Source organism: Alosa alosa, chromosome 9, assembly GCF_017589495.1.
Source record: "Alosa alosa isolate M-15738 ecotype Scorff River chromosome 9, AALO_Geno_1.1, whole genome shotgun sequence".
Classification (NCBI taxonomy): domain Eukaryota; kingdom Metazoa; phylum Chordata; class Actinopteri; order Clupeiformes; family Clupeidae; genus Alosa; species Alosa alosa.
In genome coordinates this window covers 15,830,022-15,842,147 of record NC_063197.1, presented here as the reverse complement: position 1 = coordinate 15,842,147, position 12,126 = coordinate 15,830,022, and the positions used below count along the sequence as shown (strand labels likewise).

The 12,126-nt window shown below is 42.0% G+C and overlaps 1 protein-coding gene across 2 annotated transcripts; it reads left to right on the top strand.

The window, feature by feature from the left end:
- The first annotated feature begins 1,845 nt into the window (after nt 1-1,845).
- si:ch211-221n20.8 (neurogenic locus notch homolog protein 1) lies at nt 1,846-11,978 on the top strand. Of its 2 annotated transcripts, none has more exons than XM_048252702.1 (23): nt 1,846-2,241; nt 2,873-2,988; nt 3,145-3,196; nt 3,282-3,410; nt 3,928-4,071; nt 4,330-4,470; nt 4,845-4,970; nt 5,257-5,289; nt 5,580-5,702; nt 6,300-6,422; nt 6,531-6,653; nt 6,769-6,888; nt 7,103-7,225; nt 7,474-7,599; nt 7,878-8,003; nt 8,364-8,456; nt 9,559-9,654; nt 9,827-9,922; nt 10,096-10,191; nt 10,508-10,609; nt 11,061-11,166; nt 11,384-11,500; nt 11,670-11,978. In XM_048252702.1, exons 1-23 carry the CDS (start codon nt 2,097-2,099, stop codon nt 11,749-11,751), a joined length of 2,538 nt encoding a protein of 845 aa, XP_048108659.1. In that variant the 5' UTR covers nt 1,846-2,096; the 3' UTR covers nt 11,752-11,978. The 2 variants fall into 2 exon arrangements, with proteins under 2 accessions (XP_048108659.1, XP_048108661.1); XM_048252704.1 differs by having other exon boundaries at nt 2,104-2,241; nt 2,869-2,988.
- The last annotated feature ends 148 nt before the right edge of the window (nt 11,979-12,126 follow it).

The window sequence follows — 12,126 nt, the reverse complement described above, 5'->3', positions numbered from 1 at the left end:
CAACGTATGCATTTCATAAGAATAATGCCCAGGCAGAATAGAGGGCAAAAGGCACTCTATCAGTGCATGTGCTTGCCAAAGAACTGTGTGGCTTTCACCGAGGTGAAGTTAGTTTGATATTTGATATTCGGATATTTTTTAATATATTTTTTTTTAATGCAGCCGGTTTCACCCCGTGTTTGCAGACAATGTACAAACAGATGACCTGTCTACTTGCTCCCAGTCGACCTACTTAGGGACCGTCTATAAAGGACCTTCTGAATTACCTTCATAGTCTTTTTTGTCAATAGCTTTGACATCATGTGACCTAGTGACTCCAAACCAATGCAGAATAGTTATCCTCTATGGGACTCATCAGACACACCTCTTTTTATAGCGACTATTGCACGCTGTATTTATATGAATTTTTTAAAGAAAATACATTATTTCATATAAGAAACAGACTCCTTTTTTCAATACCTCCCAAGCCATATGACCTAGTGACTCCAAACCAATGCAGAATAGTTATCCTTTATGAGATTCATCAGGCACACCTCTTTTTATAGTCACTGCATGCACACTGTATTTTATATGAATATTTAAAGAAAATACATTATTTGCCATCAGGAATGGTCTCCTTTTTTCAATACCTTGCAAGCCATATGACCTAGTGACTCCAAACCAATGCAGAATAGTTATCCTATATGAGACTCATCAGACACACCTCTTCTTATAGTCACAGTATGCACACTGTATTTTATACTAATATTTTTAAAGAAAATACATTATTTCCTATAAGAAACGGTCTCCTTTTTTCAATACCTCCCAAACCATGTGACCTAGTGACTCCAAACCAATGCAGAATAGTTATTCTATATGGGACTCATCAGACACAGTGTAGGTCGACTGGGAGCAAGTAGACAGGTCATCTGTTTGTACATTGTCTGCAAACACGGGGTGAAACCAGCCGCAAAAAAAAAAAAAAAGAATATCTGTCCAATATCCAAATATTAAATATCAAACTAACTTCACCTCGGGTGTGACTTTCAGCTGAAAGTGACGCAAAAGGTACAGGCTCATGAGATCACAGTGGAGGCTACAGGTGAAGCACACATGCCCAGACTTTACTCCTAGAAAACCTACTTCCACATAAAGTATGTAACAATAAGGAAAAGGGCACAGTTACTGAATCAGTTTAACAGAAAATATTAGTGATAGTATACTGCGGCTGCCTATGAGAAACATGTGGATAATCATGCTGCTGCAGTAATATGTAATTCCTTCAACAGACATATTTAAGCAAAGCTTACAAATTAATTTCATTCCATGAATTGACTGAACCACTTTAGAACTCTCCCTCAGGAGTAGGCTAAAACAAAAGAAAGCTGAAAATAGGCCTATTGTTTAATATAGGTAGGAGAAAGTAGGCTATTGATGTTTTTTTTCTTTCTTGCATATTTATCCTTGTGATATTATATAAATACAAGGGTGTTAACTATCACAACTTTCATTTATTAATATTATGATCTTATTTTGGTACATCTAATTGCGTCCACAATAGGCTACCATAGGCCTATGTTTCAAAGCCTTTTCTTTTTAGTTTTTGCCTATATGGAGGAAATAAATCAAAATAATAATACTTGCTGTCGGCCTATCATAAAATATTATGAAGAATTGCAATAATATCGTAGGCCTATCGTTGCCCACATCATGATGATCACATCACCTTTTTTAAGGCTATTGTAGCGCTTTATCGTATCGCATCTGTTTAGCCAACAACAGTCCAGTCCAGCAACACAACAGTCCATGGATGTATTCATTCTCTCTGTCATGTCATAGTAGCACAGACGTTTTGTGATGCTGACCACCACTAACAACTCTCTGAGTGGTGACCGGCAAGGCTTTACACAACAGGCAAGTAAAGAAACCTTACATTCCCGTGAAGTAGCCTAGTGTGACGTTTCTATGAGTTTCTATCAGTAAATCGATAGCTCCGTGACCATCCAGGCTGCTTTCCATGTCTTCAGAGTTTTTCTACTCTGGAGTATGAGATCTGCCTTGAAGTTGTCCTGCGCGGGTCTGAGGTTCTCTTTGAAGATAACGGACTTGTAGCTTTAATGCACCTCTTCCGGGAATATGGGAATGTGGGAATGGGAAGTGGAAATTCCACAACAGGATGTGGATTACAGGGGCTCAGCCTACCCCCGACTCCAGAGCAGAGCGGTTTCGCGCTGACAGAGTGCAGTCGTGGTGATCTATCAGGTGAGAACATTGCTTCTTCTCTCTCTAGAGCTCACTCTCTCATTCACTCTGTCTCTCCCTGTAAGGAACTGAATGCTTAACGGAATGCTTGTTGTGGTTATGTGTCTTTGTCTATGAACATAATGTATTTACTCTAACAGTTTTTGGTGGGTGTATCAGGTACATGTAAACCTCCCCATTGTCTTTCATCTGTCTGCATGCAAATCTTTGACCCTTTGATCCTTTGTGTGCCTTCAACCATCATGTTCTGACCTGCTAGACTTCTGTGGCCTGGGGGTCCATAAATGCACAGGCCTGCTCCCACCCTTCACACGGCAACCATTGGCATGCATAGGGCTACTTTCACAAACTACAACTGCTCTCTAGGAATTTTCTGAGTGTCAGTAAAATACTGTTTTTGAGAACTGAACAGGTTGTGATAGCAGTAAGATATTGAGTGAGTGTATGCAATACTACGTGATGGGTGATTTCAGGAACCTGCAGTTGGACAGGGCCCGCAGAACCTTTTAGCTGGATGCATGTTAAATTGTACATCACTCTGTGTGTATGTTGTGTGTGCGTGTGTTTGTGTGTGTGTGTGTGTGTGTGTGTGTGCGCGCGCATTGTTGTCTGTGTTTCATGTTACAGATAGATATGGACACTGTGTTTGTGTGTCTACTTCAACTGATTTTCATGACTGTGGTCGTGTCTTCTCAAAATGAGAATGAAATTCTGAAGCACACTCCCACCACCATCACCAAGAGTGAGGTGAGATTTTAAAGGTTTCATTCTCTGCACACTACATTGAACTACCAAGATATGAATCTACATGATGTGTTTTCATATACTCTACGTATTTGTTTAAATGTGTGTGCATACTTTAACTTTCTGTGTGTAAGACTGGACTACTTTTTCAATTTATAGATTGACAATGCAGTGTCCAATCTGAGTGAAACCAAGCAAGACTTGACAACATGTGAGTGAATCACTGAATTGATTACAACCTCACCAGCCACATTATAGCCACATGTAAAGTTTTCTCTCTCTCTCTTTCTCTGTAGCTCCCTCACCCACAACCCCACCCCACTCCACTGCTGCCATTAGTTGCCCAGGCAACCAGGTGAGAGGGGAGGATGGGAACTGCTCCTGTCCAGAAGGCTTCACCCTAAAAAAGACAGGAGAATGTCACGGTAGATTTACACACCACGCACACACACACACACACACGCCATTCTCACAAAACGCTCCAATGAATCCAGCTGAAACACACACACACATACACACACGCACACGAGCACATGCACAGTATTACACACACTTTGGGCAGCCGTGGCCCACTGGTTAGCACTCTGGACTTGTAACCGGAGGGTTGCAGGTTCGAGCCCCGACCAGTGGGCCGCGGCTGAAGTGCCCTTGAGCAAGGCACCTAACCCCTCACTGCTCCCTGAGCGCCGCCGTTGTAGCAGGCAGCTCACTGCGCCGGGATTAGTGTGTGCTTCACCTCACTGTGTGTTCACTGTGTGCTGTTTGTGTTTCACTAATTCACCGATTGGGATAAATGCAGAGACCAAATTTCCCTCACAGGATCAAAAAAGTATATATACTTATACTTATACACTCAAACACCCACACAACCCACCCCTCCCTTCTCTCTCTGGCATATACAGTCAAAACATAATTATAGGGTTGTCTCTGTCTTGCTGTTAGATGTGGATGAGTGTGATGGAACCTGGGATGGGAGTGGGATGGAACCTGATCCTTGTGGTTCCCATGCCAATTGCACAAACACGCCAGGTTCCTACCTCTGCCACTGTTTCCGTGGTTTCCTGAAGGGCCCAGGAGGATGCCAGGGTGAGAGAATGTCTCTGTGTTTGTTTATTGCACATGTGTTCCTGTCATAATCATTATTTTGTGCGTGGTTGCTGGTCAGATGTCTTTGTACTTACTATTATTACGGTTGCATGCTCAGGTTGAAATATGTGATTTAGTACATATAGTATAAGTATTAAGTATACATACTCTATATTCTATATATATATATATATATATATATATATATATATATGATGTGTGTGTGTGTGTGTGTTTTGTGCATGCATTCGCATGCAGACATAGATGAGTGTGCGCTAGCTGCAATAACAGGGCTCCAGGCCTGTGGGGGTGGCGCCACCTGTAAGAACACACTGGGCTCGTTCTCCTGCGCCTGTCCAGAGGGATACGTGCTGGCCTTGAACGGAAAGGCCTGTGTCGGTCAGTCCCCACATCCATGTGTGTGTGCTGAAATTGAGAACACACACACACACACACACACACAAACATACACGCACATACACACACACACACACATGATGTAGGTTAAATGAAAGAGGAGCAAGTTTCAAAATTAAAAGTTCAGCACCAGATCAATTAAACTGAAAAAAAGGCTTTGTGTTTGTTTATAATCCTACTTGAAAGGATCTTCCCTCTTTGTTTTCAAATAGGTATCTGTGCTCTTTGAAATAGTCTGACTGAAAATGAATTGCTGTTAAGTTATCTCCTTGGATATCCTTTAATCTGTAATACTTGTCCTGTAATCTTGCCCCCCATCACCCTTTTTTATGTGTGTGTGTGTGTGTGTGTGTCAGATGTTGATGAGTGCAGCTTTGAGGAGCGCTGTCGGAGGGAGTTTGGAAATGTGTGTGTCAACACAGAGGGAAGTTACAGGTGTGATTGTGTGGCTGGCTTTAAAGAGGACTCCTCTGCTTGCATTGGTGAGTTTTTGGTGTGTGTGTGAAATAAATGCATGTTTGGTTCGGTCCACTAAAGCTTGCTTACATGCTTACATGTTAACATGCTGCAACCTGCAAGATATATTTCTTTGAGGGTTGTGGTCTACCGTCATATTTGCCTGTGTGTGTGTGTGTGTGTGTGTGTGTGTGTGAGTGAGTGTGAGTGTGAGTGAGTGAGTGTGTGTGTGTGTGTGCATCCATTTGTCTGCGGATCAGAGCTTGCTTGCATTAACCCACTTGCTTCAGGCTGAACATCTCTGTCCCTCAGGTGGCTACTGTCCAGACTACAAAGTGTGCACAGGTAAACGGTTCCCTTCACACTCTTAACTAAAGCACATTGTATACATTTGATTACATTTTCCTTGGGAATTGCTATGCCTCTGTTCATGTGAAGATTAGCTTGCTTGCTTGCTTGGCTACTGCATTTGTGGTATCTGGTGTTTGTCCTCCTGTACAAGAATATGTATTTATGAGACTGGACATCAGTCAGTGGATGGTTGTCCTTTCCCTAATTTTCTTTCTTTCTTTTTTCATTCTCTCCTCCTCACACTCTATTTTTATCCATCTTTTCACACCCCCTCCTCCGTGTAGATGCGGACGAGTGCAGTGAGATCCCGGGTGTGTGTGCTGGCGAGGGTGTGTGTCAGAACACTCTGGGGAGCTACAAGTGCGTGTGCCAGCGGGGTTACCGAGGCAACGGAACACACTGCGAAGGTATAGAAGCAAACAATGCTCTCATAGAAACACACAGCCATAATCTTCCATCCACACACAATCATAAGACGTGACTCATAAATAAAACTGTATACAATGAGTGAAGTAGTTAAGGACAGTATGATGTACATGTTAATATAAGAGCAGACACACCACAATGCCACAGGCCTTAGTGACCATACACAAACAGAAGAAGAGACTAGTAGATTATATATTACACAACATTATATTGGGCTATTATGCATATTAAGTGCTTTCAACAATCTGTTGGTTGTAGAATGGTGACAAGACAGTGTTTCACCAGTACACAGAAAATCATCATGAGTAGTAGCAGTGTATGACATTTGCTGTGACAGATTTGTGACCTGCCAGTTAACCTATAGCTAAAAATAGGCTAACTGGTCTAACATGCTTTCAGTGAATTATGCTAAGCTAGGCTAATGTTTTTAGACTGGGTTATTGTACGCACAGAGAAGGGAAGGGTATCTTCTTATCTAACTCTGGGTTAGACAGCAAATAAGCACATTTCCCAAACTAGAGTTATCAGAACATATCTACACACTCAGTTCTCCTTTCCTCCTCACTCTTTCTCTACAGATGTCAATGAGTGTTTGTCGGGTGACCATGGGTGTGATGTAAACGCTCGCTGTGGAAACGTTATTGGTTCTTACTTCTGTCAGTGTCACCAAGGTTACGTTGGAGATGGACACTCTTGCTTCGGTAAACTTAGTTTGTGTGTGTGTGTGTGGGAGAGAGGAATGGGTACTGTTTGTCATCATACACATTTGTTGATTGTTGTTGTTTGTTGTTGTTGGTGTGGGGGATTAGATGTTGATGAGTGCACCCTTCACAACGGTGGATGTGAACATATCTGCACCAACCAGCTGGGATCTTACAGTTGCAGCTGCAATGATGGTCACATACTGACTGAAAATCTGCACAACTGTACTGGTAAATATCCACACACACACACACACACAAACTGAACTGACTCCATGTAGTCACACAGTTAGTGACAAAAATACACACATACACACACACTTGATCATCTTTCCTCTCTCTCCAGATGTGGATGAGTGTGCTCAGATCAATGTGTGTGATCAGACCTGCACCAACACACTGGGCTCCTTCTCCTGCTCTTGCCACAAAGGATACCAAATCCACATCGATAGACACAGCTGTGTGGGTCAGTGGAGGGGTCAACGCCGTACCAACACCAACAATTACATTTATAGTTCCATCCTTGTTCTAATGTATGCCGTACGATTATGTTTTCACAACATATTACTGTAGTGCTGTTAAAGATATTAAATGTATGTATGTTTGTGTGTGTGTGTGTGTGTACGTGTCTGAGTGTGTGTGTGTGTGTGTATGTGTGTGTGTGTGTGTGTGTATTGCAGATATTGACGAGTGTGAGCTGGAGAATGCTGGCTGCTCTCATGAGTGCAAAAACTCACCTGGTGGATACACCTGCCACTGCCCCACCCCTTTGCTGCTTGGCCGAGACAACTCCACCTGCGTCAGTACGTGTGTGTGTGTGTGTGTGTGTGTGTGTGCATATGTGCATATGTGCAATGAGTGTATGTATTGCCAACATCATGCATCAAACCTCAGTGTTGTTGTATTTTGCGACTGCTTTGTAGAAATAGTGCATGTCTGTGTCAATATGATGTTGGGGCATGTTGATGAAAATATTCCAAGTTACCCATGAAGACTACTATAATTTTTGATAACATATTACATTTATATTTGTGTGTGTGTTTGCATGCAGATGTGTCATCCTGCGCACTAAGAAATGGGGGATGCGACCATTTCTGCTCAACGGGGCCTGAGGGGCATGTTCAATGTAGATGCAAAGCAGGATGGGAATTGGAGTCTAATGGGAGGACTTGTCGAGGTACCAGTATGACTCTATATGCTTTGTAGAATGGTGGGTAGGATGATCATTCCTATGTAGGAAATGTTTTATTGGAAGATTATTTATGGTTTGTGTCTGTTAAGATCAGAAGTATATACGTTATTGTAGATTTAAATAGACTACAGTCTACAGTAGAATTTGTGTTCGGCAGTGTGTTTGTGTGCGTAAAGTGTTTATATTATATCTGTGTTTTTTGGCAGTGTGTGTGTGTGTGCTTGAAAAGTTTGAAAAGTGTGTGTGTGTGTTTTTGTTTACAGATGTAGATGAGTGTGCTCTGTATGGAGGAGGCTGTGAGCAGGTGTGTGTGAATCTCCCTGGTGGTTTTAACTGCTCATGCAGGGAAGGATACCAGCAACGCACCGACCAATCAAACAAATGCCAGCGTGAGTGTCAGCGGCAACCAACCACACCCATGAACCCATCTTAACCAATCACCTTCTCTAAATTACAGGCAGAATGTTTGTCATGAGAAAGCCAAGAGGCACTGAGTGAGACGTAAAAACTTAAAAAAAGACAATGCTGGTAGTTCAATGAACTTTACCACTGTGCACTGAAAGGTTAAGGAAAACTTCCTTGGTAACTGACTTTCAATTTAAACTGAAATCTTCAAAAAAATATAATGGTATTGAGATATGTGACTACCAGTATCATTTTCTTGTAAAAACCTTTTTTGCCTTTAAATATTTTGGTTAAGTGAATGAGAGATCCAGTATATGAAATCCCTGTCTCTTCTCCATTTGTAGCCACGTGTGGGCCCCCATGTCTGAACTCCGGTGTGTGTGTGGCCCCAGACACCTGTGAGTGTCCTGCTGGCTACCCCGGACCTGGGTGCTCAGGTAACTTTGTGTGTGTGTGTGTGTGTGTGAGTGCCAAAGTAAAAAATGAATATGAACATACACAAAGACCATACATGAAATTTTGCTGTGTGTATAGTATGTGTGTTTGTATTTGTGTAGTAGTATGTATTTAGTATGTGTATAGTATGTGTGTTTGTATGTATGTGTGTAGTATGTATGTGTGTTTGTATGTATGTGTGTAGTATGTGTGTTTTTATGTGTGTAGTATGAATATAGTATGTGTGCAGAGGTGGAGAGAGTACACAGCTTCATTACTTGAGTAAAAGTACAGATACCCTTTGCTAAATTTTACTCAAGTACAAGTAAAAGTACAACAGTCAGATGTCTACCTAAGTAAAAGTACTGAAGTACTTGTTTTTAAAAGTAATGAGTATCAAGAGTACAAGAGTAGCCTACATTTTCTAAATATTGCATTACTGCCACAGTGGTTACATTTATGGACAGAAACGTCCTACATGGAGAAATGAAAAATGTTAATACCTTGGAGAATGTAAAAGGAATGTTGCCAGGGATGGGCAGTATTTCTAATACATGTATATAAAATACGTAAACACTTGAAGCGAAAACTATCATTAACTTGTTCAGAAAATTTAAATAGTCTGGCGAGGTGGGGCCACAGGTTGGCACATTCCCGGGATGGACCTGCTGCGTCTTCATCCATTGTTTCGTCCATGGTTTCGTCTCTTATCTAAATCTGACCATGGAGTTGACTTTGGCGGACAGTTGAAGGTGATTGCTGATAGGCTGTCCCAATCAGTGGCGCCTGCACAATCCAATCACGTTTGAGAGGAAAACAACAAATTGAGGGTTTCCGAGATTTTTATTTTTTCCTTTTTTTTTAGAAGAAGTAACAGGTACTCACGGTTATGGATAGAAATGTAGTGGAGTAAAGAGTACAATATTTGTCATGAGTACACCCCAAAAATGATACTCGAGTAAAGTACAGATCCCTCAAAATTGTACTCAAGTACTGTACTCAAGTAAATGTACTCCGTTACTGTCCGGCTCTGTATGTGTGTAATATGTGTATAGTATTTTGGTTTACTGGCTCAGTCAGTAAGTGTCCTGTAATGTGTTTCAGCCATGTGCTCCCCACCCTGTGCTAATGGGGGCACCTGCATGCGCTGGAACATGTGTCTTTGCCCAGAGGGATGGACTGGACAAGGCTGCCATACTGGTAACACACATACACAATACTAAAATAATCAGAAAATCCACTTTCAAGTTCTTCAAATTCACCACTTATTTCAAACTGTAAATACCAAAAGGAATCATTTATTTTTAAGGAATCATTTTATTGTAATAGATCAGTCCTGTGTTTTACTGATGCTCCATGTCTTTGGTTCTAGCTGTGTGCTCTTTGCCGTGTGCTAACGGAGGTCGCTGTGTGTCTCCTGACGTGTGCCAGTGTCCCTCTGACTACACGGGGCCCCAGTGCCTCACCCGTAAGTGTGTGTTGGTGTGTCTGCATCTGTTTGTGTCAGCAAAGTGTAACATGTATTACAACCGAATTTATATCAACATATAAGTAAAGCATTAGATTTGTGCAATGTAGTGCTGTATACAGTATATATGATATATGTATGCTATGGTATGATACATGCGTGTGTGTGTGTAGCTATGTGTACTCCGCCCTGTAAGAATGGGGGACGTTGTGTCGACATCAATAAATGCAGCTGTACTGGAGGATGGCAGGGATCTCGCTGCCAAATAGGTACTAATTCACTCATCACACAAACCTTCTGGTCACATACAGTATAAACACCGTCAGAACCTCATTCACTCGTACACACACAATGACACATCCAGACATGTAATTGGGACAAAGATAACAGGTACATAAGTAATGGCTTTCTTTGTCTCTTTTATCTGATGGTCAATAGCACTGCCAGATGTGTTATGGACTGGTCTGTTATGGACTGGTCTGTTATGGACTAGTCCAGATGGTACTGTATATGATGTGCTGTGTCAGTAGTGGTGTCTGAATGCACACTGCTACTCTTCATGTTTTTCTGTGGTATTGTTTTCAGAGCCTGTTCGGTGCCTTAAAGCCTGTCAAAATGGTGGAGTGTGTGCGGGAGTCAATCGCTGCAGATGTCCAGCTGGATACATTGGAATGTTTTGTGAAAATGGTATGTGTAGTGTGTGTGTGTGTGTGTGTGTGTGTGTGTGTGAGAGAGAAAGAGTGAGAGCTAGAGCTGCGTCTCTTCACATGCATGGCTCCCTCTATCCAACAGAGGGCACTAATACTCTGTCTCATGCATTACTTACCTCATTGCATGCAAGTACTGTAGCTATGCATGCACATCAAGTTAAAGTTAGTATTTGTAGTGTAGGTTTATGGAGTTTATTTGGCTGGTTGTCTGTTTGGGTGAAGGAATAATAAATAGTAAAAAGTAAATTATGTTATAATAATTATAAGGTGCATTTGTTTGTTTGAAATTACCCTGTCAAATAATGCGTTTGTGTGTGTGTGTGTGTGTGTCTTGGTATGTGTGTGTGTGTGCGTGTCTCTGTGTGTGTGTGTGTGTGTGTGTGTGTCTGTCTGTTTGTCTGTCTGTGTGTGTGTGTGTGTGTCTGCAGCGCTGATGACCCCCTGTGTTCCCCCGTGTAAGCATGGAGGCACCTGCTCCCCTCACAACACTTGTAGTTGCCCCACCGGGACCAGCGGGGGGCGCTGTGAGAAACTGTAAGTGCACACTAATGGGATACTCCCGCTGCCTCAGGGCTGTCATTGCAAAGTTAAACACCTGGAGCCACCATGATTACTCGTGCCATCCTTACGGTCTTCAAAAAGTTACAAACAGCACACGAAGATATACATTCTTTAGCACATACAGTAGATCTTTTTTCTCTATTTCTTTTTCTCCTTCTCCCTTTCTCCTCTCTCTCTCTCTCTCTATCAGTTTATGTCCCGTGGTGACTATGGTGGTCAGTACGGCACGGGGAGTCCGAAAACCAACGAGGGAGAGTTATGTGGATCGCTGTGGACCCCTGGGAGTGCAACTCTGCACCAAATATAGGTAACGTGTTTATGCTCTCTCTCTCTCTCTCTCTCTCTCTCTCTCTCTCTCACATACACACACACACACAGATGGCCACTGAAGCACATAGTGTTTATTCACTGTAGTAAACAAACATGTACTTATTTATGTACTGTATACTTACTTATATTGGATGTTTCCTTTGTAGGATAAATCAGGCACGGGTTTACTTGCAAGCCTACAAAGTGGGATACAAGATCCAGTGTCCACAGAAAGGAGGACAAGCTTAAAGACACACACACACACACACACACACACATTCATATGTTAACTCAGGTATTAATGTGACATTTGTACACACATAGTCCCCTTTTTTCATGCTGAATTTGTCTTGTGTTTCATCTCTTTTGCAAGCGTAAGCACACAAATGCACAGATACATAGAAACATGTTCTCCCCTGGACCTCAACCCTGAACCAATTTGCATCCTGAAAACAAATAAATGTTTTGAAAATCAACTGGCTCCTGTGCCTTTATCTGTGCATTTCTGTGTGTATATAAATGAGGGCAAGAATGAGCAAGAGATAAATGGCAACAAAAAGTGAGAGTACAGCAAGTTGTGTCATAGTTGCTGGTTACAGGTTACTGTACATGTTCACTTTTACT